Source organism: Myotis nattereri, assembly GCF_964212035.1.
Source record: "Myotis nattereri genome assembly, chromosome: 10".
In the NCBI taxonomy this organism is placed as follows: Eukaryota; Metazoa; Chordata; class Mammalia; order Chiroptera; family Vespertilionidae; genus Myotis; species Myotis nattereri.
Genome location: NC_138085.1, coordinates 46241548 through 46268612, shown reverse-complemented (window position 1 = coordinate 46268612; position 27065 = coordinate 46241548). Strand labels below are relative to the sequence as shown.

The following is a 27065-nucleotide window of genomic DNA, read 5'->3' as shown; positions in this document are numbered from 1 at the left end:
TAAAATGGAATCACTACGGTCAAGCTGTTAAATTACTAAAATCAAGCATGCTGAGGAATGAGGAAATTATTCTATTCTTGCCTCACCTAGCCTGGGGACTTAAACTTTTAAACTTCTCGGCTGAGCGTCAATGCCTAGATGTACATTATTTCCACCGATAACCATCTGAACAACTCAGGAAAAATCGCTCCATTATCCAGACCATGACTAGACACTTGGAAGATTACCATCTTGGACCAACCCATGAGCGAAGACTGCAGGACTGGTCCTTCCCTAGCATGTTCTTTTTTACTCGAAGAACTCGCAGCTTCTCTTTCTCCTTTGGGACACTCTGGATATTAACTAGCTGTGTTTTCAGTTTGCACACCCTAAGTCCCTTGAGTAAATCTTTGTCCTTTATTTCTGGCCAAAGCCTCCTGACCGGGGTTGTCTGATTTCAAAGCCGAGGCTCTGGGTTCAAATAGGTGCACGCACTGAAGAGGTGGCGCTGCAGGAAGAAAGTGGTCCCAGAAGCAAGGACATACGAAGCCCTGCTCCACGGTGCGCCCGGGAAGGACCTCCAGCTTTGCTCCCCCTCCCGCTGGCCGCGGCACCTTCCCGGCTCCTGCGACAGCCCCGGGGGCCGGCCTGAGCCTTCCGCGGAAGGGTAAGCGGCGCCCTACACGCCTGCGGCGCCTGCTTAGGGAGAAGGCGGCAGCGCCCACCCGGGCGCCTACTGTACTGGGCCGGCGAAGCGCCGGAAACCAGACAGAGAGCGTCACTCGAGTGGGCGGTGCCCGTGAGGGCGGAACCGGAGCCGCAGCGGAGGGCGGGGCTTCGGAGCTCCTCCGCTTCCTATTGGACCAAACTGCTGTTAGTCACGGCCTCCTTTCCGTCCCCACCTTTTCCGCGCTGGCCGTCAGTTAAATGACGGGCGGGGCGGGGCGGGGCCGGGCCAGTGGCGACTTCCGGTAAGGGAAGAGAGTTGCAGCCTAGGAGGGGCTGCCGAGAGGTGGAGGAGGAAGAGGGAAGCTCCGGGCGGCGGCTGCAGTAGGTGCTGGCTGTAGGTTGTCGGGGGCAGCGGCGGCTCTCTCGCAGGCGGACGATGGACAGCCAGGGCAGGAAGGTGGTGGTGTGCGACAACGGCACCGGGGTAAGCTCCCGACGGGGAGGCCGCGGTGGCCCCGGGTCTGGGTGGGGCGCACGGGCCCTGGGCGCTTGGGGTTGCACCCTGGGCCCTCGAGCCGTCCGGGCCAACGGGCGCGGGGCAGCCCTTTCCGCCTCCGTGGATGTAGCGAGCGAGGGCCCTGGTCTCCCCGAGCTTACCACCCCCTCATCCATCCGGGTCGGGGCGGCGGGCGAGGCCGGCGCTGCCCGGGGACCCATGCCTGCTGCCCTGCAGGGGCCGGCTCCACGCCCCACGCTGGGCGATCTGGCTAAAGGGTCGGAGGGTAAAAGACGAGGTGAGTTCGCGAAGGGCTTCGTTGCCCCGGGTCGCCGGTGTGTGAAAAGGGGAAAGACCCAGAGGCCTTCCTTTTCCTGTGTAGGTACCGAATGGCAGGCAGGAAACGGGTTTAAAGAAGAAAAAAAAAAAAAAGGAAGTACTGTCAGTGCAAGCCTCAGCCCTTCAGCAGTTTTGAGGTTTTGTGTGTTTTTTTCTTTTTGAGGGAAGTAGAGACCAGATCGGAGTGCATAATTCACTTTTTGTTCTGCATGCCGGGAATTTTGCCCACGGCGGCCCCGCGGAGACCTGCGTGTTCCATTGAATGGTCTTGGGACGTCCAGACCCTCAAGGGGTCCCAGTGTTAGTTCTGCTGACCTTGCGGGAAGTTCATCCGTGTTGGCACCTCCCTCCCCCCGGTTTTAATTTTTTTAAATCTTCACCCGGGGATATGCTTTTATTTTATATTATTGATTTTAGAGAGAGGGGGAGGGAGAGGAAGAGAGAAACATGGATGTGAGAGAGAGAAAAACATCATGGGTTGCCTCCTATTCGCCCCCCGGATCAAACCCGAAACTTGGGTAGGTGCCCTGACCGGCATCCAACAGAGACCCTTTGGTGCACGGACGCTCCAACCAACCAACTGAGCCACACTGGCCAGGACCCCCCGTTTTCGTCCTTAGGTACAGATTACAGATAATGTTGGTCTTTAAGAGTCTAAAACGCAAATAATTGTAAAAATCGGAGTAAAACACTGATTAAGAAATTATTTGAAAGCTGTTTTCTTTCAAACGCGCACACCACCCCTCCCCCCCCCCCCCACCCCCGCTTTAAAAATGTATTTTGGGCAGCCAAGGCAGAAAATTAGAAGACAGATGCTTACGTTGGATGAGTTCCATAGAGGTAATTTTCTCCTACATTACAGTGCTGTCTAACCATTTTGGAGTTGCATATTTTGTGACTTTTCTCCCCCTTCTTCCATAAATGTGACATATGAATTAAAAAAGATTTTACGTGAACTTTCAAATTGGATTGTTGAGGAGGGGAAAAGACCTAATATTCACTGCCATAATACTTCCCTTGATGGAATTTGTTACAGACTTTTACAAGTAATAATTACACTAGCTTTATCTGAACTTAGTTAAAAATGGTCTGTGAGTAATAAGGGTGTTATCATATAATGGGACATCATACAAAATGAAATACTTAAAAAACAGAGGCAGATCTACTGCTATGGAAAGTTGTCTAAGATTTATTGTTAAGTTAAAAAATGATCCAGTTATGTGAGTGTTCTTTATTAAAAATATTTATATGTTCACAGACTTGTGTGTGTATATGAAAGTCTTGGAGGGATACATAAAAAAATGTTCATAGTGATTTCCTGTGAGACTAGGGATAACGGAGTGAGGGAAGATAAGGACTTCATGACTCTAATTATTGGGAAAATGTTCTTTGTGTTTTTAACAGGACGTACTGTTAATTATCTTTAAACAAAAGAAACTATAAACATTTGTTTTATAGTTAAAACTCAGTTAAAGGTACTTTTTAAGAGATATTAGTCTCAAGTTGACCTCTATATAAACTTAAAGCTTTAAAAATTGAATTTAAAACATTTTGTTTTGTGAATATGCCAGATAATTCTCTTTAGAAATCTGAGCCATTTATGTTTTAATGGATTTCTCTTTTTCTTTTTTAATTTTTAGAAAAAGTGGAAGGAAGGGGGGCAGGGAGAGAGAGAGAGAGAGAGAGAGAGAGAGAGAGAGAGAGAGATTGGTTATAGAGACATATTGCTTCCTGCACGCCCGGACCAGGGCTGGGGGATGGAGCTTGCAACTGAGGTATGGGCCCTTGACCCGAATCGAACCTGGGACCCTTCAGTCCACTGAGCCAAATCAGCTAGGGCTGGATTCCTCTTTTTTTGTGGGGGACGGGTGATTCCTCTTTTTTGAAGGCTAATGAACCCTATATTTGTAATGAGTTTTGTGATACTCAATTAGAATAGGGATGTTAACTGTGAGCTCATTAAAGAAAAATTTGTTTTTAATTTATGAGAGAGAGAAAGAGAGAGAGAGAGAGAGATATGATAGATATCAATGGGCTGCCTCTAGCACACATCTGGACCACCAGGGTTTGAACCTGCAACCTGGGTATGTGCCCTGACCAGGAATCGAACCTGCACCTTTTGGTGTATGGGACAACACTCCAACTGAGCTACACCGGCCAGGGTCATGAGCTCATTTTTATGTTACTATTTCATTAGTTTATCTATGTTAGGAAGCTGATTGTATATTGTTGATTAGTCTTATTCTAATTAATAATTTAAGGATCTTGTTCTTTAAGAGAAAAGATCAGTTACTATTACCTACATAGGAAAAAGTGTAGCTGGTTCAAGTAAAAACTTATTTGGTGTTACATTTCTTATTTTTAAATTTTATTCAGATTTTCTATAGGCATAATCAACTTCAAATGAAGGGACAGTTCTGATATGTCCCAGTTTCGATTCCAGTCCAGGGCACATGCCTGGGTTATGGGCTCGATCCCAGTAGGGGGCGAGCAGGAGGCAGCTGATCGATGATTCTCTCTCATCATTGATGTTTCTATCTCTTCCTCTCTGAAATCAATAAAAAATATATTAAAAATAATAATAAATAACAATTTAGAAAAATAGAAACCACTTAGATTCTATATTCTTTTTTATAGTCATCTTGATTTTATTTGGTTAACTGAAGGTATAATGATTCCTTTACAATGATATATTAAACAAGATATTCAAATTTAATTTCTAAAAACTTGTGGAAATAGTTCTTACCCTAAAGCAACTTGCCTCTTACACGTTTTAGGTTTTAAAGTTTTAATTATAGGCAATTTGAGAAGTTGATGATTTTTTTAACTCCTCTGGCAGGCCCTAAGTCGAATGCTCTAAGAGTAAGTGAGTTCTTATGATCACATGCTGACTGTTGGCCCTTGTTCTGCTTCCTCACTAGCCCCCAACCAGTTTCTCATTAGGGCAGCCTAGAGGAGTAAAACTCATCCAATTCTAATGATTTGCTTCATCCTCATAACTGTTCATAGCTACCACCTAAAATAGAGCCACTGAAAGTGGCCAAATAGGTGAAAATCTAGATATCTGCTTAGGTTTAGATGCCTTTCAAGAGTTCTACCTAGGCCTCTGGTGTTGTGTATTCTGTTATCAAATTTGGGTGATTTCATCAGCAGTGAGTTAGTTCACCACCCACAGTGCAGACACCTGCCTACTATGTGACTGGTAGTTTTTAGGTCCTAGTGATACAAAGTAGCTTATAATGCTAGGATAACTGTATTTTCACTAGTGGCCCAGTGCACCTATTCGTGCATGTGTACATTGAAAGGAAAATAATTAGAAGAAATATTTTAATATTGCTATTTTCCCTTTCTCTGTAATGGACACTGGTCGCTGTCTGCTGGGCAGTTGGTGGGGTGATTGGGCCGCTCGCATCTGCCTTGGCCTGGCGCTGCCTGCTCACCTGCTCCACCATCCCGCCACAGTCCTGCCCTCGAAGGGCCCATCAGGGGCTGGCAGCACCTCCACTGCCACCTGCTGCCAGCGCCACGTTGCGGACGCCCACCATGTTCCGTGCCGCCCCCTGCTGGTCAGTGCACGTCATAGTAAGCGGTCAAACTTCTGGTTGAGGGGACAATTTGCATATTAGGCTTTTATTCTATAGGATTATATAGGATTTATAATTCCCATTTATATTTGCATATGGCCTGCTCTATCTGGCTTATGTTAATTTATTTTGTTGAATTCAGAAGTGTTTGGAATAGAAATAAAAAACAAATTTGATTTTCCCTGGCTGATGTGGTTTAGTAGTTAGAGTGTCTGCCCGCACACTGAAGGGTCTTGGGTTTTATTCCTGGTCAAGGGCACTGTACCTGGGTTGCAATTTCCATCTCTGGTCCTCGTCAGTGTGGGAAGCAGCCAATTGTGTGTGTGTGTGTGTGTCTCTCTCTCTCTCTCTCTCTTCCTCCCTCTTCCTTCCCTCCCTCCTTCTCTTCCTTCCACTCTAAAAATCAATGGAAAAAATAGCCCCAGGTGAGGATTAAGGGAAAAAAACCTCACAACACAACACATTTGGTTTTACCTGTAAAATGCTTTGGAATAAATAGAGTGAATATTTTGGTTGAGATCAGGATAATCACTATGAAATTAAAGTAATATACTAGTACTATCAGATAAAATTAATAAAGAAAAATACAGCCGAAACCGGTTTGGCTCAGTGGATAGAGCGTCGGCCTGCGGACTGAAAGGTCCCAGGTTCGATTCCGGTCAAGGGCATGTACCTGGGTTGCGGGCACATCCCCAGTAGGAGATGTGCAGGAGGCGGCTGATCAATGTTTCTCTCCCATCGATGTTTCTAACTATCTCTCTCTCTCTCCCTTCCTCTCTGTAAAAAATCAATAAAATATATTTTTAAAAAAAATACAATAAGTCCAAGTGAAGCTTTATAAATCTGTTTATATTTTGAGAGGAAAAATACTTTTAGAGCAAATGTACAGGAACTCTTTTTTCATCTTTGCTTGAAAGAACATTATAGTGTTCATGTTCTTACCATTAGATGACTCAGTAGGAAGTAAGGGAGCTAGTTTAAACCACAGTCCTATGAAAAGGAAACTATATATGGTAAAAAGCTATTTCTTAAACACAGACTTATTGCACACAATGAGAGAACTAAGTCTCCAAGTCTTAAAATGATTGGAGTGGGGGGGGGGGGAATTTCAAGGTTTAAATGATGCTAAATGAGTAGCTTAGGAAAGAATATTTTCATTTCATCACATCATGGTTTAGATTTAGATTTTTTAAAATACAGACTTTTTTTGCAATAAACGAAATGCTGGATTGCCTGTTAGTTTCTCTTATCAAGAAATAGGTTATTGTAATAATATTCGTGTTGTTATAGCTATTTGTGCTTTCACATTTGAAGTAATGTGAAATAGTGCAGTTGTTGCCGTTGTGACCGAATTATCTTATACCCTGTAGGAATGCTAACACTAGATTACTATGGCAGCAAATGCTTGCAATAAACTACTTAAGCAGAGTAATTTCATTAACAAGTGAGTGATAGCTTTAATTTGAAATAAAAGCCACATTTTCCTTTTTTGTAAAGCACAGGAATAGCAGGTTTACAATTATTTTTCTAGTTTCAGGTGGGGAGGGATTGCCCCAGTTTTTGTCTTCTTACCTCAGGCACTTGGGAAATATTTTGTCCCTTGAAATATATTCAAACAAGAGTTTTAAGATATGAACTACGCATCTGAACAGTTACAGTCAGAAAACATTGAGTGATGTGATTGTTTACAGATTTGCCACGTTGCATGATTCTGAAAGTGAGGCCTGATCATGAGAGGAGAGGCATATCAACCTTCCCAGGACTTGACTTGTGCCCCATCCGAAGCTCTTCCACCTTCACCTTCTATTATGATTTCGCACTTAAATCATTTATTTACATTTAATATGCTGAAAATGGCTCTCCCAGACTTACCGATTCTTTTTTCAGTCAATTCATTTTACAATTTTCCTTAATACTTTGAGGTAAACATAAGAACTTTATTTACTTTCTATATTTGGAATACATATATAATTTATGATTAATGCTTATATTGGGCAGGTGATCATGACAAATTTTATTTATGTAGAAATTTCAGTATGGCGAGGACAATAACAGATTCTCTACCCTTCCACAACATTTCAGTTCACAACAAGTGAGCTGGATTTTGACTTAGTTCTGATCGGGGCAGAGCCCAGCATGGCCTGGCAGGGACAAGGAGTCCCTCGTCTTCTCCGTCTGAAGGCAGGAACAGAAGGCAGTGCTGCCATACGCCAAAGAGCAGATAAACAAAGCCCCAAGTCCACTCACCTCTGGCTCAACTCATCTTTAAAGCCTGTTCCTAACATATATTGCCACTGGCCTGAACACTTTCCCAGAGCTCCTCCACACACATCAGGCCCACATTTTAGAGTGGGGAGGGGCAGGACACAGGAGAGGTTACCCAAAAGTACCCAAATGCAGGCCCCGAAGGGAAGAGAATCACTGCACTAGTGGGTACCAGGTTTCCAGAGTCTCCTCTCCATCAGGACCACACAGCACCGAGAAGCAGTGGTGACAGTATGTCTAAAGATGGAGTCCTGGAGGGCTGAGAGGCATAACCTATATTTCTGTGCTGCCAAAAGGCTACAGCTAAAGCTGAAACATTTCTCAGCAGCCTCCCTGCTAACCTTCCCTTCCCCCCTGAAGTTTTTAATGACATTTTTCTTGCAATGTCTGCTCTTAAAAATAAGACTAAACACTATATTATTGGTATAAGAATTTAAAGACCCTTGGTTCTATTTTCAGTTTTACTGTAGTTGTTAAGTCTGCTAGTATATCAGTTCCTTACGCATAAAATGGAAGTATTAAAGTCAATAATGATATGCCTTCATTGGAGAAGTACGCTATCTGAATATGAAATTGTTACCTGATATTACTAAATATATTTATCTAAATATAAAACTGTTAATAGCCCAAAATGCCTAATAAATGTTTATTTTAATATTATGCTAGCCCAGATTCCATTTAATTTTTCCCATTTTGGAAAATGAGTTGCTTAAGTGAATTGCCAGAGATGAATGCAAGCGTGCTTTAGAATGAAAACTTTAGCTCTGTTGTTCATTTTCTAACATTTCTCTATTAAAAATACTTGTTGTTGCCCTGGCTGGGTGGCTTGGGTGGTTAGAGCAATGTCCTGACACACCAAGGTTGTGGGTTAGATTCTCTGGTTAGGGCTCATACAAGAATCAACCAATGAATGCATAAATGGGTGGAACAACAAATTAATGTTTCTCTCTCTCCCTCTCCATCTCTAAAATCAATAAATAAGTTTTATGCCCTAACCAGTTTGACTCAGTGGATAGAGCGTCGGCCTGTGGACTGAAGGGTCCCAGGTTTGATTCTGGTCAAGGGCACGTACCTTTGTTGCAGACACATCACCAGTAGGGTGTGTGCAGGAGGCAGCTGATCGATGTTTCTAACTCTCTATCCCTCTCCTTTCCTCTCTGTAAAAAAAATCAATAAAATATATTAATAATAATAATAATAAATAAAATCAATAAATAAGTTTTTAAAAAAGTAGTTGTTGACTGAATTTGTCCATTTCCCTCAATATTACTTTTTTTTAAATTGAATTTTTAGAGGAAAGAGAGAAAAAGATCTAAGTGAGAGCAAAACATCAATTGGCTGCCTCCTGCATGCCTCCCACTGGGGATCCTGCCACCACGCCATCCTGGCATATGCCCTGACTGGGGAATGAACCGGCAATCTTTCAGTACATGGGATGATGCCTAACCACCTGAGCCACGCTGGCCAAGGCTCAAATACTTCTTGTGTGACCACTGTGTGCCAGGACCTCTTTGAGGCATCAGGATCTAACATGAATTGCTCAGCTAAGCTCCCTGCTCTCCTAAGGCTTTCTCTGTAGTGAGGGACTTAGGCACTAAGTAATCAGTTTTCTGGTAAATAAACATGAACTCCAGTAGTAGTCAATGCCATAAAGGAAATAAAATGAGATACGATAGATTGGACGACCAGTTTAGATAATTTGAAAGTATCCAGTTTAAAATATTGTATAAATGCAAAGTGGTATTTTTCAGAGATCTATTTTTTAAATGTTTGATTGATTTCAGAGAGAGGAAGGTAGAGAGAGAGAGAGAGAGAGAGAGAGAGAGAGAGAGAGAGAGAGAGACATTGATCGGCTTCCTCCTGAGCCCCCTGTACTGGGAGGGAGAGAGAGAGAGAGAGAGAGAGAGAGAGAGAGACAGACATTGATCGGCTGCCTCCTGAGCCCCCTATACTGGGAATTGAGCCTGCATTCCGAGCATGTCCCCTCATCAGAAAAGGTATCTGCGACTTCCTGGTTCATGGGATGACGCTCAACCAACTGAGCCACACCAGCCTGGCTCAGATACTGTTTTTAAATGGATATGGTACATACCTTGACTAACCCACTTTTACTCTCTTCCAGTTTGTGAAGTGTGGATATGCAGGCTCTAACTTTCCAGAACACATCTTCCCAGCTTTGGTTGGAAGACCTATTATCAGATCAACCACCAAAGTGGGAAACATTGAAATCAAGGTAATATTTTATTTATTGATAAATGAGGTTCAAAACCTATGAGATGTTCTTTGAATTAAGTAGTTTTAAAATATGCCATGAAAAGCAAAGGGGGAGGGCAGAATTTCTTATATTTTTAATTGATATCAGTACCTGAAGAAAGGCATAAAAACAAATTAATTTTACCTAACTTTACGTATGGCTTTGATGCCATTACTCTCTGAATGGAGTAAATCATTCAAGATTTTTATATGAATGTGAATTATTAAAAGAAAGCCTGGCATTTTTACGTTTTTCAGTTCCATATATTTGTCATCATGTATGTTAGTGTTTCCTTGGGACCTTAGACTTTTCCTTTTCATGTTCTTATGGCCTGATCCCCCTACATTTTTATATAGTTAGTCAGGAAAACACAGGGTGTAAATCTTATTGTTTCCTTTTCTCACTGATGTAATAACTGTTTTCCATGATGTGCAGGAGGAAGCGTACAAGTTTTTATGTGGTCTTGCATTATTACCTTACCAGAAAGAGAAAAGCGGGAAGGTTATCATTCCCTACTCACTGTACCTGACACTAGAGACTCAGCATTAAGGATGATGGATTTTTCTCCCATATTAAAGGGATTGGAAATCAAATGGGAGTTATGATATTGTAGAAGAAAAAAGAAACAGATCAACCAAAAGGACTGTTGTCACCAATTGACTTAAATTCTTCTGGTGGCCTAGGGGTCAGGTTATACAAAATGCAGTAGAATTTAGGGGCTCTTTCACTGAATTATTTGTGAACAAGCTAGCATTGTTGGTCTTATCTGGACAATCTTTGGCAAGACTTCAGTGAACTATTAAGATTATGAGTCACTTGAAACATGAGTTAGGGCGAACCTCTTTGGGACATTTGTTTGAACTTTCTAGTAAGGTGGTAATAGGCAGTAGAGATTTGCTACTTGGTAGCTCTCTGCTCTTGGGATTAGAGTTGAATTAGCAATGAATAAAAATATAAATTGAAACTTAGGTTCTTGTTAATTTCTTAAAGACTTAAAATAGTGAATTATTCTCGCCTCTTGTTATTTTACGGATAGTCCCACTCAAGATGTTTTCATTTTAGGGTCTTTTCTTTTGGGAAATTTATGGGATTCCTTATTCTCTTTTTGTGAATTTTTGTTCTGATTGAATTCGATCTTAAGTAGACTTTGCTTAAAATTTAATTAATAATAGTGAGAAGGATAAATTTTTAAATGGAGTGGAAAGTCTTTTTATTCAGTATCAGGTTTGTAAAAAAGAATTTTAATGTACTTATGGATATTAACAGTTTTGAGATATTAAGATATATCACATATAGCCATTTTTATTCTTCAACATAGGCACAAATTTTAGCTCCCATTTTCTTGCCTTTTTTTTTTTACTCCCCCTCCCCCATTTTCTTGCTTTTTAAGGCCAACTGATAGAATTGAAACTAGTCTGTATACTAATGAGGTGTTTTTTACTAAGGAATCCCCAGTCGCATTGCTTGTATGGTGTGGCATTCTGTGTTCTGTTGGCTCAGTACTGCTCAATCTGCTTATTAGTCTTCTTTCAAGTTAAATTGTTCTTCCAGGAAAAGACAGAAACCTGTAAAATTTAACTTGACTGCTGGAGCTTGGAAACACAACCCTAACCTTATCCTCTGCTTACCCAGCTACGCCTTCCTGTTATCATTTATTTTCCTTAATTAAGGTTCTTAAATTCAGTGATGAATTTAAAGAAACTTAACTTTTTGGAATTCCTCTGTCTAGTGCATTGACTTAGACTTTTTGTGTCTTGTTAGCTAAAATGTGGTGGTAGACTGGAAAAAAACCAAAACCTCGAAATTTAAATTGTTTAATGAGTTAATTTTCTTTTAGAAGTAATAACTTTCCTTGTTAATTTGGCCCTAATTATTAACTCCGTAAAATATAGTGGTACTGCATCTGACCTCAACCTAATTGTTCTCTATTGCTTGTATGTTTTAAAAATTTCAGTGAGGATTTTATTTAGGCCTTTTCTGACTCTTACTTCTACCTTCTCTCTCTTCACCTTTCTTGACCTGTTGAAGTAGAATAACAAAAAGATGGTAAGTGAGGTTACACACATGCTCTCTGTTTGTTTTCCACTTTTGCTTGGTGGGACAGTAGTTATTGTTTTGTGTCCCTTTAGTATTGGGGAGGGGGGTAGTTCCATATTTTAATTTTAAGTACTTTGATCCTGTACTTTCCTGATTGCATACAATGGACCAAACCAGAACTGATTTACTAACATAGATTTGAATTGTTTTTCTTGTGTTTCTTATAGATGAATGTTATAATTAAAATGGAATGTGGTGTGCATAATATTAGAAACCAAGTAGTTTTTTATAGGCTATGTGTGATCCAAAAGATTGGGGTGAAGTTGTTACATTTGGATAAATTCACTATATTGATCAATGTCAAATTGAACATTGCCCATCATACATAGCTTGTATATATATTTGCATCCAATACAGTATCATGTGTTTTTAATAAACAGTAAAATCTTAATATGCAAATGAAATATAGATAGTAAAGAGTGGGGAAATTCCTATACTATCCTTATTGACGAGCAGATTTTATAACATCTGAGGGGAAATAAGTACACGGTGAGTCTTATCAGACTTTTCCATAAACAACAGGTTTCTCCCTAAGTAAACGTGGCACCTTTTTCTTTCGAACTAGAAGCTTCTGGGTACATCCCAGACAATTTACTCTTTCATTGTGTTTTTTCAGTGGTAGTCTAAATGCTTCTGTAGTAGGTTGTTTTCAAATTTGTTTTTTAATATTTGTAAGCAGCTTTGACAAAGATGAATGATAGGCATTTCTAGGGATATATGTTTTAACTAGTAGCATTAACTTTGTGGAGTTTTCTTTAGATTAAGCAAAAACATTTAAAAGTGGAAATTCTTATATTTATCTTAAATAAAAGATCATGCCTTTTCTTAATATCCTAAGAAAATTTGAGGCTATTTGTAGAGAACTGTGTAGACTTAATTTCACAAATATTTTTTAAGGAAATTCCTTCTAGGAACTTAATTGTGGTTTTAAAGTGTTTTTGCTCTATTTTTCAATTTGAGGTGACATTGTTCAAATGATTCTTGGCAAATATAACTTATATTGCTTGCTTCTCATAATATATAAATGCTTTTTAAACAGCATCTCTGAACAGTTACTATAACTTTTCATTCTTTCAGGTAATAGGTGATGGTTTAGGCTTGAGGTCCATTAATGAGGTGGGTGGTAAAAATCTGAGGCCTGATCTGATCGCTTATAACTTGGTTCTGAGGTATGAGGGCAAGCTTGACAAAACTCTTAAGATTTTTGGTTTTGGGAAGGAGAAATGTTCTAAGGAAAATTACATGTTTAAGATTTGGGTAAATTTAGGTAGCTTGAGATACTCAAATTTTAAACTAACCTAATAAGTTAAAACTTGTTTTCTTCCATTTTAAATGTTGTCTTTGTTCAGAGGGATGGTAAGATACTTGATGCCAGACATTTCTTTCAGTTAGTCTTGTAGAGTATGTATTTCCTAGATGTAGATACACGAGGCTTTTATTTTTAGTTGGCATTAGGTCTGACATACTTAAGCTCCTATTCTTGCATGGAATGAAAATTAATATTTTGATAAAATTTGTTCAAATGTATTGTGAATGTATATTGATTTATGTAAATTATCTAATTATCTAGTGTAGTACCTTGTACAACACAAAGATATATTCTAAAGGAAAGTAAGTAACAAAATTGTGTATTAAATTATATTTGTTAATGGCCAAAAGTAATATAAGCACTTACAGGTATAAATATCTCCCTTAACATTTTATTAAGAAGTGTTTAAAATATACAGCAAAGTTGAAAAAATTTTATAGTAAAGTCCATACACCCATCACTTAGATCCTGACATTAACATTTGCTGTAATATCACATATTTATCCATCTCTCCATTCATCAGTCTGTCTTGCTTTTTGATGTATTTCAAAGTATTGGTATACTTCACCCTAAATAATTCAACATACCCATGTAATTAAGTAGAGTTCACAAATACAGGGTTTTAGTGTTGCATTCTCCTATCAGATAATGCTAAATAGTTAATGTTGAAGTCATTTGAATATTAAGTTGTGTTAAATTAATTTTATAAAATACTAGTTGCAATACATAAGTTTTAGAGAACATTTCTAGGACCTGCTCTCCCCTCCCTTTTTGTTGTTGCTTCAGTGGATTTTGCAGAAACCTTTTGAAAGGTCTCTGCAAAATCATGGTTTTACCTCTGATCCTTTAAAAAATTACTTTTAAACGTTTTACTCATATACACAAGTTGTCTTCCAAAAATGTATACATACTTTGAATAATCATAAAGGCAGTATTTATTATTCTTAAAAGAAAAAAACATCAATTGAGCTAACAGCTATTAAAGTATGTATACATTTTGGGGGACACCCTGTATATTTAAAGCTCTGTTTTAAGACTTTAATTTTGCTGTTTCTTTTATTTCCCCCATGTTTTAAACTTAAGGTATTACAGCATATAGTTGCTATGTCTGGTGCTAGTTTTTAAAAAATTCGTCAGTACATGTAGAAATTAGGATTATTCAATATCTTGATTAGCTGATTTCTAAAATAAGTTTAAGTTCTAGGACATCATTAACTTTCTTATACATACAAAATTTGGCTTTTCAAATGTGGGTCATCTTAAATATGCTCTCATTGGAGACAAGACTTGTGAGTATTCTGCTTCATGTGTCATAATTTTCTAGCCTTACACTTAAAGATAAAAAACGTTGCTCATGAGATAATTTTAAAGAACTGTTCCCCTGTGTCTTATTTTTTTGTATATCTACAAATTTTAATTTCTCTTGATGAGGCCTGTATAGAAACTTAATTCTAATTCGGACATGTAGGTAGAAGTTTGTAAAATGTACAAGTTATATGGTGCATATATGCTTTATTGTAGTGTAAAAAGAATCATTTTTTTGCTTCTTTCATTATGCTTTATAATACTTGTCATTTTGGTATTTAGTACAAAGAAATGTGCTGCATGCATTGAGCATTTTTCTGCCAGTTTTTTCCCCCTGATGTGCTATTTCACATATCACAGGCCTTATTTTTTGAATATTTGAGCAAAAGAAACAGATGAAACCTCATACAAAACCCTCCAAAATATGAAAATATGGGGTTTATTTGTGCTAATGCCCTTCTTTTGGAAACATATGTATTAAAGGTAAGGTCATTTTATTGATTTAAACCACATTGTATATAAAAATGTATTAAAGTTGGTAAGGCATTGTTCTTGAAATAAAAGATTTTTAACTTGTGGAATGAAATACTTAATCTGAATGTGCCAGAAAGATTAAAATTATTCCAAAATTCAACCAAAATCTGAGAATATAATTTTCTGAAGGTATTTTATGCAAAATTTGATTGGTCTTAAGCTTTGATATTATAATTTTTAGGATCTTATGGTTGGTGATGAGGCAAGTGAATTACGCTCAATGTTAGAAGTTAACTACCCTATGGAAAATGGCATAGTTCGAAATTGGGATGACATGAAACACCTGTGGGACTATACATTTGGACCAGAGAAACTTAACATAGATACCAGAAATTGTAAAATCTTACTCACAGAACCTCCTATGAACCCAACCAAAAACAGAGAGAAGATTGTAGAGGTAAGTTTTTAGATAGAATGTATAATGTATATATTTCTATGTTTGCTTGTTTTTTCTTTCTAAAAATGTTCTTTCTTTTATCCTACCGTTGTTGTTAAAGATAAAGGGAATAAAAACAATTGTTGTTTTCCCCCATATCCTGTTTACTGAGCACCTAACTATATGCTAGTCATTATTTCTAAGTCGGCTATGTTGGTAAATGAAACAAAATTTTGCCACCGTGGAGCTTCCATTCTAGAAGGGCAACACACACACCCACCCACACACACACACACACACACACACAAGTGACTTAATTGAATGGGTTGTTAGAAGATAATAGATGCTAACGGGGAAAAAGAGCAGATTAAGGGAGATGGGGAGTGGGGGAAGGTTGCATTTGTACATAGGATGTGGTAGTGGCCCTGTGTGAGAAGGTGATGTTTAAACAAAGACAAATTAAGAGAGTTGGCCAGGATATATGGGGAAGAGCATTTCAGTCAGACAAAGGGAGGAGTCAGAGTAAAGGTCTTAGAGTGAGTGTAAGCCTAGCATATTAAAGAGTCAACTAAGAAGCCAGTGTGCAAGAGCAACAGGAGAGTAGCTCAAAGAAGTAAAGGGGCCAGATTATCTAGGACCTTGTAGGCTCTTTTTCTTTCTTTTTTTTTTTTTAAATACATTTTATTGATTTCAGAGAGGAAGGGAGAGGGAGAGAGAGAGAGAGCTAGAAACATCAGTGATGAGAAAGAATCGCTGATCAGTTGCCTTCTGCACGCTCCCCTACTGGAGATGGAGACCGCAACCTGGGCACCCATGACTGGAATCGAACCTGGGACCCTTCAGTCCGCAGGCCAACGTTCTGTCTACTCAGCCAGACCAGTTAGGGCAACCTTGTAGACTCTTAAAGGAAATTAGACTTTCACTTCAAGTAAAATGAAGGGCTATTACAGGGAAGGGACGTGTTCAGATTTAGGTTTTTGTGGCTGCTGTGTTGAGTAGATTATAAGGAGACAAAGTTGGAAGAGAATCCTGTTTAGAGACTTTTTCAACTATCTTTGCAAAAGATAATCATTATTAGGATTGGGGTAATAGCAGTGAAGTAATTAGAAGTGGCCAGATTGTGGATCTATTTTGAAGGTTGGGCCCAGAATTTTCTGATGCATTACATATGGGTAAGAGGGTATGGCGCCAAAGGTTTGACATGGACAACTGGAAGGATGGGTTAGGATTGGGGGTGGGGGCAGAGATGGATCAGGAGTTTCATTTTGGACATATTAGGTCCTCATTAGACATCTAAGCAAAAATGTCAAATAGATAGTTCTGTAAAATAAGATCAGGTCAAGAGAAAAGTGTGAGGTTGAGGGTTTAAACTTAGGAGACATCAGGTCATAATATGGCTCACCAACGAAGTGAGAGTAGACAGTAGTCCACAGGCTTAGGACCTGGGAGACAGGAGGAACAATTGGAATGAGATTGAAAAGGTTACTGAGCTAGGCAGTTACAGAGAGTAAGAATTCTACATTCTTAGTTTAGATGAGTATCTTCTCAAGGTTGTCTTTCATTTTGTTATATATGAGGTAGAAACTTTTAATAACTTAGTATTTTAGTAGCTTTCAGTTACTACTTAATGTAAATATTTTGTATTCTGTCTGTGTTTAGATGTTGATGGAAAATTGGGAAGGGTTTTAGAAGAGATTGTATCCCTTTTACTATTTGATTAAGCATACACACACACACACACACACACACACACACACACACAAACACACACACTCTAGAGGCCTGGCGCACGACATTCGTGCACTGTGGAGGGAGGAGGGGGGCCTCAGCCTGGCCTGCGCCCTCTTGCAGTCTGGGACTCTTCAGGGGATGTCCGCCTGCCGTGGAGGTGGGAGAGGCAGCCCAGCTTCTGGCTGAGTGGCGCTTCCCCTGTGGGAGCCCCCTGACCATCAGGGGGCAGCTCCTGCGTCGAGCGTCTGCCCCCTGGTGGTCAGTGTGTGTCATAGCCACAGGTCGTTCTGCCGTTCAGTCGATTTGCATGTGTTTTATTATATAGGATATGTGTGCAAAAATGCCATGAGTTGGTTTCACAGTGCTCTAAGGTCTCACCTTTTTATCTTTTTATTTTTACTCAAGAGTGCAAATTTGGCTATGAATAATAATGTCCTACTTTAATCTCATCCAGAATGTTGGTTTTAGTACAAGTGCGTTTTACTGGCCTTATAAATAAAAACAAGTTTTAACAGACTTTCAGGTTGATAAATGCAAGCCCTCTTCCATTTTCATCCCTGTCGAGGGGGATTAAAGGATAATGGAATAGAGTACTAGTTAGAATATCTAATTGCTAACTGATAAGAATGCATTTCAGAGTTGTAAAATTTAAATTCTATATAGTGAATGTGGTCAGTTGTAAAATTTCTAAATATCTAGATATTCAGAGTGGTAGTCAGCCCCTACTAGTTAAGGTAGCGGTTCTCAACCTGTGGGTCGCGACCCCTTTGGGGTCGAATGACCCTTTCACAGGAGTTGCCTAATACCATCGGAAAACACATAATTACATATTGTTTTTGTGATTAATCACTATGCTTTAATTATGTTCAATTTGTAACAATGAAAATACATCCTGCATATCAGATATATACATTACGATTCTAACAGTAGCAAAATTAGTTATGAAGTAGCAACGAAAATAATTTTATGGTTGGGGGTCACCACAACATGAGGAACTATATTAAAGGGTCACGGCATTAGGAAGGTTGAGAACCACTGAGTTAAGGAATGCTCAGTATAGAAGACCAAAAAAAGTCCTGCCAGCATTGTTCCCAGCCAACCTGGACTTCAGGGAATGAGCATGGTTTTGCCTAGAGAGGACACTAGGAAACTCCTTTTCCCTCCAATGTATTCAGCTGAGTGGAGCTACAGCCTTGGCTCAGGTAGGGAGTGTGGGCTCAGCAGTAGCTAGGCAGTTCTGTATCTGCCAACATTCAGGAATTGCTGCATTATTTTTTGCCTTCCTGTCCTGATATTTAAAAAAAAAAAAAAATATATATATATATATATATATACATATATATATATATATGTAGATATATCTATATCCATCTATATATATAATTATTATTTTTTTTTTACAGAGAGGAAGGGAGAGGGATAGAGAGTTAGAAACATCAATGAGAGAGAAACATCGATCAGCTGCCTCTTGCACACCCCCTACTGGAATGTGCCCGCAACCAAGGTACATGCCCTTGACCGGAATCGAGCCTGGGACCCTTCAGTCCGGAGGCTGATGCTCAATCCACTGAGCCAAACTGGTTAGGGTTAAAAAATATATTTTGATTGATTTCACAGAGGGAGAGGGAGAGGCATAGAAACATCAATGATAAGAATCATTGATAAAAAATAAACCATTGGTCAGCTGCCTCCAACATGTCCCTCCCTACTGGGGATCGAGCCCCCAACCCAGTCAGGGCACTGCCTCTGTTGGGGAATTGAACAGTGACCTCCTGGTTCATAGGTTGATGCTCAAGCACTGAACCATACCAGCTGGGCTCTGCTCTACTATTTTACTGACACTTTTTTTCTTTTAAACTCTTGGAGGTAGTTTGTCTTTGAATTAAAAAAATATTTCCCTTAAAGGACATCAATTAAGAAAGGCTTGTTCAAATGTAAAATGCTTTTACTCTAATTAGCCATTAACAAAAACATTCCGAAATCTTTGCTTTGTAGCACTTATGAAATGCTTGGGGACTCAGTATATATCCAAAAACCTGTCCCTAAAATTGGAGCTCTGACAGCAGAAGTTAATCGAGGCGAAAAGCGCTAAAGTAAATGGAGGACTCTTTTAAGTTTCTTGGTTCTATTTTGGCCAAAAACATAATTAGAATATGTAACTTCTAAATACAATTGTTGTTGTTTTTTTTTCTTTGCATTTTCAGGTAATGTTTGAAACTTACCAGTTTTCTGGTGTATATGTAGCCATCCAAGCTGTTCTGACTTTGTATGCTCAAGGTAGGTGAAGCTTAACTTCTAGAATAATCGATTCAGCAGATATTTATTATGTTTTATGTCAAAGGAATTTGATTTTTCACTAAGTTTTAAATCCCAGAAAAGCACAGCATTTACATATTTATTTAGTTATTTTAAATATTTTCAGTTTTTAAAAATTGTCAAATACATTTTATTTTCCTAAGTAAAAAAAGATTTCTCAATTTTTAAAAAAGTACTATGTTCCCTTTTTAGGTTATTTTGAAGTAAAAAATTTTTTATGCAGTGGAGAATGAATATGGAATTTGGCTTCAGAATTGGTAGATTAAAAAAAAAAAAAGCAGATCTAAAAACATTAGTATAGCCCGGCTGGCATGGCTCAGTGGTTGAGCATCAACCTATGAACCAGGAGGTCATGGGTTTGATTCCTAGTCAGGGCACATGCCCAGGTTGCAGGCTCGATCCCCAGTGTGAGGCATGCAGGAGGTAACCTATCAATGATTCTCTTTCATCATTGATGTTTCTATCTTTCTATCCCTCTCGCTTCTTCTCTGAAATAAATAAAAATATATTAAAATAAATAAATAAATAAATAAATAAATAAATAAATAAATACTAGTCAAAAGAATGCTTGTCAGATACATAAGTACCAAGAAGAAGGTATACATTTGGGAGTACTTTCCTAACTTTTGAGATGTAGATTTAATGGAGGGGGCTACTATGTTTTCTTGGGATTGCCATTAGTACCCGCCTTCCTATCTATTGGGAATAAAATATTGGTTATGTCGTGGAGAATTCTTTATATTCTGATGGTCTCATTAAGGATTGTGGGGCTGTCAGGTGCCACAGAGTCTGTGAGGTACTTGAAATATAAAATTCTAGTCTATCTGGGAAAAAGATATAGAAACAGATAATTTTAATTCAGCACACTAGAGAAAGTTTCTGAAGGAGGTGACACCTGAGCTAACATAAGTCTCAAGCCCTAGCACTTAAGCAGCAGTGTGTATGATCTAGTACAGTGATGGCAAACCTTTTGAGCTCGGTGTGTCAGCATTTTGAAAAACCCAAACTTAACTCTGGTGCCATGTCACATATAGAAATTTTTTAATATTTGCAACCATAGTAAAACAAAGACTTATATTTTTGATATTTATTTTATACTAGAGGCCCGGTGCACAAAAATTTGTGCACTCGGGGGGGCGGGGGGGTCCCTCAGCCTGGCCTGTGCCCTCTTGCAGTCTGGGACCCCTCGGGAGATGTCCACCTGCTGGCATAGGCCCTCTCCCCAGGGGATCGGGCCTAAGCTGGCAGTCAGACATCCCTCTGGCAGCCTGGGAGCCCTCGGGGGATGTCCACTTGCCAGTGGGGAGCAGGCCTAAGCTGCAGTTGGACATCCTTAGTGCTGCAGAGGAGGTGGGAGAGGCTCCCGCCCCCACCGCTGTGCTGGCAGCTGGCAGCCTGGCTTGTGGCTGAACAGAGCTCCCCCTGTGGGAGCGCACTGACCGCCAGGGGGCAGCTCCTACATTGAGCATTTGCCCGCTGGTTGTCAGTGTGTGTATAGTGACCAGTCATTCCCAGTCGTTCTGCTGTTAGGGTCAATTTGCATATTACCCTTTTATTATATAGGATAGAGGCCTGGTGCAAGGGTGGAGGCAGGCTGGTTTGCCCTGAAGGGTGTCCCAGATCAGGGTAGGGGTCCCGCTGGGGTGCCTGGCCAGCCTGGGTGAGGGGCTGATGGCTGTTTGCAGGCTGGCCAACCCCCCCAGTGGGGACCCTTATCCCATGGGGGTGTGGCCATCCTGGGTGAGGGGCTGAGGGCCATTTTCAGGCTGGCCACGCCCCCTGGCAACCCAAGCTCCCAGCCTCTCCTTTTTTTTTTTTTCTGGGATTTATTTATCTTCTATAATTGAAACTTTGTAGCCTTGAGTGGAGCCCAGGGCCGGCCAGGGCAGGCGGGAAGCTTGGCTTCCTCCATCGCCAGGGGCAACCCAAGCCTCCTGCTCGCTCCAGCTCCGTGGCCACTGCCATCTTAGTTGGGTTAATTTGCATACTCTCTCCTGATGGGCTGGTGGGTGTGGCTTGTGCGCAGCAGAGGGACAGTTAATTTGCATGTTTCTCTTTTATTATATAGGATATTTAAATGCCATTTAACAAAGAAAAATCAACCAAAAAAATGAGTTTGCATGTCATAGGTTCCCCATCACTGATCTAGTACTTAGAAAACACACTTTAATATTAAGGTGAGTCATCTGACTCTACATGTGGATTAGTAAAAATCACCATTTAAAAAACACATACTGGGTGTTTTAAAGCTGTCTTTATTACTACATATAGATACTTAGAAAATACGTAGAGGAACTAAGTGTGGCATGTACTTTAACACTCTGTTGTGTAGAGGATAAGGCAGTGAGTAAACTAGACTGGTCTCCTTGCCTTTAAAGCAATTACAGTCCAGCTATGAGTAGTTTCTCCTTTGAAGAAGGAATCAAATTTCACTTTCTGCCTGGCTGGTGTGACTCTGTGGTTGAGTATTGACCTGTGAACCAGGAGGTCACAGTTCGATTCCTGGTCGGGGCACATGCCCAGGTTGGGGGCTCAATTTCCAGTAGGGGGATGCAGAAGGCAGCAGATCAATGATTCTCTCTCATCCTTGATACTTCTCTCTTTTCTCCTTCTCCCTTCCTCTCTGAAATCAATTTTTTAAATTAATTTGTTACTTTACAAGGAGTGATTATCTGCATGTAGGTAATTTTGTTTCATTAAAATAAAATAAATTTCAGAATTTATTTTAGAAAATAATTTGGAAAAAAATAGATACAATTTTTTTAAAATCTAAGCTTTGAAACTGGTGATTATAGTTCTAGTTCTGCTGAAATGGAATTTTTGTTTGACTTGCACTTGAATAAAATTGACCTTAACAGATTTTTCTAGCAATATTCATAAATTTATTTTCATCCAATGAGAAGTTATCCTCTCTTAATTCCTGATATTTAACTATTTTTGTTTAACTGTTGAATATTTAATTGGAGAAATGATAATCTAGCAATGATAATCAAAAGAACTCAAGCCATAGTAAAATTCTCCTTCTAAAGAACTTGTTTAGTACTACTAGTTTATAAAAAGGTAGGGAGAAGCATTCAGAACCATGAACGAAGGTGTTTATTTTAAATTGATATTTGAGAGAGAGAGACAGAAACATTGATTCGTTGTTCCACTTATTTATGCATTCATTGGTTGATTCTTGTATGTGCCCTGACCAGGAATCAAACCTGCAACCTTGGTGTATCGGGATGATTCTCTAACCAACTTAGCTGCCTGGTCAGGGCCCATGGAAGGTTTTTTGAATAAGAGAGGTGGTGACATGGTGATTTAGGGAAGTATGTTTGACCTCATGTACAGACAGAAGTGAAGGGAATAAGTGGAATTAGAGAATTTGGGCTGGAGATTAGAGTGGTCAGGGAAGCTATAAACGAAAAGGTAGGTACTGGATTAAGTCTTAAAAGACCCCATTGAAATTGAGGTGGAAAAAATACATAATCCAATGACAGAAGGGTCACTGAAAATGGGTCAAATATGTACAGGGGAAGAAAGACCAGTATGCAAGCTGGTGCGAGTGGTAGGAAACAAGGTGAGGTGGTATGGGAAGGCCTATTTGGAAAATAAATGTAAATACCTGCTGTAATTAATATTACTGGGAGTATTTTTGAATTATTGATGTTGTGGATGCCTTTCTATTTTTTGAAATGGAAAGTTTCTTAAGAGAATGCAACGTTAAAAGGCTGTATATGATTGTCATGAAGCTTAGAATATCAAGGAAAAACAAATTATTATGTTAGCTTCCAAAGGAGGTGGTTTGAATAAATGTATTCAAAGACAAATCATTACAATTAGAAACTATAGTGCACGCAAGTTTAAGTTGATAAGAAAAGGAGAGAGCCGAGAGCCTATTCGGGAATGGGAAAATGATAAAGGAATGCTTAAGCACGTTACAGATAATGCATGTTCTGGTTCCAAAATATTTTTTTTTTTAATAATTAGAAAATGGTTTGGGTTTTTTTGGGGGGGTTCCCCCCAAATTAATGCTGGTGCAAAAGGCAAAACACTAACTTTTGCAGCCATTTATATTTTTAAATAGCACAAATGAGAAACAAGGCAGCTTCTTTGCTGGTTCTTTTATTATAAGGTTTAATTGACATTGTCTTTCTGGTTTCTGATGAATAATTGAGGTTACCTTTGACTAACCAAGATCACTTGTTCTCAGATTTCTAACTAATATCAGCAGGAATTTTCCTGAAACAGCACAGTTTGAATATACTATATGGAAAAAATAATAATACAGACTAGATTGTTTCAACGGGTTCACGATCCACTTGTGTAGTATTTACCTTTCACATCGCTTTTCACAAAAGTTATTCAATATATTTTAGAAAATTTTACTTGAGGGGAATTCAGAGATGAATATTAAGTTGGAAAGAAAAATAAAGAATTGCACTGAGCATTAAGAACATGTGTTTTTCAGTCCTATGTCTCAGGATTGGTTTTCCCCCCATTTCTTGGGGTAATACATGATTAGACTAAAATTCTCAGAAGCGGTATGTGAGAGAATACCAACTTTAGTGTCTGTATTAGGAACACACTTTAAAATAAATAATAAAGAAATGCTGGCTTCTAGACCATTACGATTGGTGAAGTTTCTAGTTTGGCTTCTATACTAATAGTTGAAATTTTCTGGCTTTGATTTTTCTGATTTGGCTCTACTGTACTTAAAACCTCATGTTTCTTACACAGGCTTATTGACTGGAGTAGTGGTGGACTCTGGAGATGGTGTAACTCACATTTGCCCAGTTTATGAAGGCTTTTCGCTCCCTCACCTTACCAGAAGACTGGATATTGCTGGGAGGGATATTACCAGATATCTTATCAAGGTAAGCAAAAGACGATGTCCTAGAAATTAGATTTGTAGTTTGACTTAACACAAAGTTGAATGTATCATCTCAGGATTCTAGCAAATCTGCTGCATCATTAGTAAAATGGCCCGGTTGCTCCATTATCCATATAAAAATCCATATGAGATTTATGGACGAGATCTCTGGTATACTAATGAGAATATGTTATTTCATTATATAATTATGTTTGCTATTCCTGAGGAAGGGATAGAGAGGTATTTAAAAGATGGAAGATACCATAAAACTGCCTTGAACAACTTAGGCAGGCTTTTCTGCCATAAAACCTTACTTTGAACAGATATATATTAAAGCTATAATCTTGCTTGGGTTGACTGTTCTTGTCCTTCCCCATAAAACGCATCGATAGCAAAGTAATATTTGATTAAAAATAGGGCCCAGATGTGCCTGACTTTAATATTTAGTAATTTTCATGGAATATATCTAGTTTTCAGTGTTTGCTATTTTAAAGTTTACTTCTTACTCTAATTAGTTATAATTTTCTTTAAAACATTGCTGGAGAAAGTATATGAGGTCACTGTTTGGAGGCATGAGTACTTTTTTAATGTTTTTTAAAAAAATGGTTAGAGTATTGTCTGTACCAGAATTCTGTAGTTAGTGTATCTCCTCTGGGTCAGTGGCTCTCAACCAGGGACGGTGCTGTCCTACAGAGGCATTTTGCAATGTCTGGAGACATGTTTTGGATGTTACAACTGCAGGAGTGCTATTAAACATCCTGTAATGAACAGGGCATCCTATAATGAACATTCCCCACAACAAAACACTATAATGTCCAAAATGTGTATAGTGATGTCTGTGCAATAAATTGGGTTGCATTGAGTCTTCATCTTGACATTGGGTTTCTTTAGTCTCAAATTAGAATAATAATGAGGTTAGGTTAATGAGAGTTATAATACACTCATTCTAGGCCAAAGTTCTGTCTTAGGGTAACCACCAAAGGAATTTCCAAGGGTGTTACACAAAGATTAGGGGACTTGTTTTTTAGAGGTTTTTATGAAAAGTCCAGTTGTGTTTATATGTATATTATGTTTTTATTGTTTTGTTTTTTTCCTATTATCAGGTTGAGTTCTTCCCGCCCCCCCGCCCCATTTGTTTAACATGCTGTTGCCCATCTGTTGTGTCAGACATTATATTAGAAGCTAGAGATAAAATTTTCTAAGACCCAGAGATATCATGAATATGGTATTGAGTAAATTGCAGACAATAGGAATTTGTGACTAAAATAATATTTATTTACGAATAGACTTAATGTTTACCAAAACTATCTAAACATTAGTACTCAAACAGTACTCTTTCTTAAACTAGCTTGTTTCACTAGCTTGTTTCACCTGTTATTCATGAGCTTTTGATTCTGTTACTCTGAAGCTTCTCTGCAAAAGTGAAATAAATTCTTCTATGGTAAAGCAATGTCCCTGTTTCTGAAATAATCAGTAAGAGCTTAGGATCCACTGCATTTGTTATTGATGTGACATACTTAGTGAGCAATGACAGCTTTTACAGAGTTGAACTCATTCAGAGTAATTGTGAATTTACTGCCATATTTTTTGTGTGTGTCAGCTGCTTCTGTTGCGAGGATACGCCTTCAACCATTCTGCTGATTTTGAAACAGTTCGAATGATTAAAGAAAAATTGTGTTATGTGGGATATAATATTGAGCAAGAGCAGAAACTGGCCTTAGAAACCACAGTATTAGTTGAATCTTACACAGTAAGTATTTCCAGTGTTTTAAAATGAATAACCATGATTATTGGTGTGTGCTTAAGGAGGTTTTTTTGGAATGCAGTTTCTTAATGAGATGTTGAAAACAAATGTGAACTTGAAATTATAACAGTGAGACTTAGAACTTTGTTACAGTTTATGTGAGGGGATTTGCTCCTACCTGATTTTTTTGTTGTTGTTGTTAATCCTCACATGAGGATATTTTTTCCATTGATTCTTTTAAACAGCAGAAGGGATGGGGAGAGACAGAGAGAAAGAGACACATAGATTGGTTATCTCCTGCACGTGCCCTGACCAGGGCCAGAGATTGAGCCTGCAACTGATGTGTGTGCCTTTGACTGAAATCAAACCCGGGATCCTTTAGTTCTTGGGACAATGCTCCAACCACTGAGCCAAACCGGCTAGGATTGTACCTGAATTTTTAATGTATTGCTATCTTAATTCTATCATATGCATCTGGGTATCAAATGCTTCCAGATCTCATCTTCGATCTAATTATTACTAAAATGAAATAGAATAATAGTCAGTAAAAACAAGTATTCTTAAACCATTTGATTCATGTAAGCTCTGTATATCCCAAATATATACAAAATAGTCATTTTAAAAATAAGTATACATTTTTATGAGTTATATTGTCTTATTTTTAAAGATACAGATCCACATGGTAATGTAATACTGTGTGATTTAATGGCCCTGAGGATTCTTTCCTGAAGCTTTCTTGATAGTCCCTCTAGATTTATAACTTCATCTATCTGCCTTGTTTGGAAGAAAGTGGCATGAGACAAAGGATGAGGGACCAAGACTGTATGACATGTTTTATTAATTTCCTCCTTTCTCAAAGAATTTGGGGCAAGTTATAAAAATATGTACGACAGGAAAAAAACAGCAAACTGATAAGTGAAGAGGGATCTGGGTGAACAAATAAAGGATAGAGTAAGATTTGATGCAAAGAAATGGGAACCATAGCGTCTTAACAGTTCCTGGGGGTAGGTAGTTCCTAGAGTAGGTGACTCCAGTGTGCCAGTAGCCAGGGTGTCCAGAGAAGTCACACCATCAAAGAGGCTAGAAATGTCAGGTACAGAGATTTTGCTAAAAACAGTCTCTGCCATGTGACGTTTTTCTAGGTATCTTGGGTGATATCATATGGTTTTTAAATTCACCTGGTGGTTTTGTTTATTTTTCTAAGGTTAA

The 27065-nt window shown here is 38.9% G+C and overlaps 1 protein-coding gene across 4 annotated transcripts in view; it reads left to right on the top strand.

The window, feature by feature from the left end:
- The first annotated feature begins 931 nt into the window (after window positions 1-931).
- The window catches only part of ACTR2 (actin related protein 2), a 38550-nt gene continuing 12416 nt past the window's right edge, over window positions 932-27065 (top strand). Inside the window, exons 1-7 of one of the 4 annotated variants that reach the window (XM_081100621.1) lie at window positions 933-1132; window positions 9455-9565; window positions 11618-11632; window positions 15013-15228; window positions 19143-19215; window positions 23980-24116; window positions 25713-25862. In XM_081100621.1, coding sequence (XP_080956747.1) covers window positions 1085-1132; window positions 9455-9565; window positions 11618-11632; window positions 15013-15228; window positions 19143-19215; window positions 23980-24116; window positions 25713-25862 — 750 coding nt within the window. In that variant the 5' untranslated portion in view covers window positions 933-1084. Of the gene's footprint in view, window positions 1133-4868; window positions 5050-9454; window positions 9566-11617; window positions 11633-14215; window positions 14781-15012; window positions 15229-19142; window positions 19216-23979; window positions 24117-25712; window positions 25863-27065 lie in introns of those variants that run through there. The other 3 variants (XM_081100624.1, XM_081100622.1, XM_081100623.1) reach the window with 3 other exon arrangements.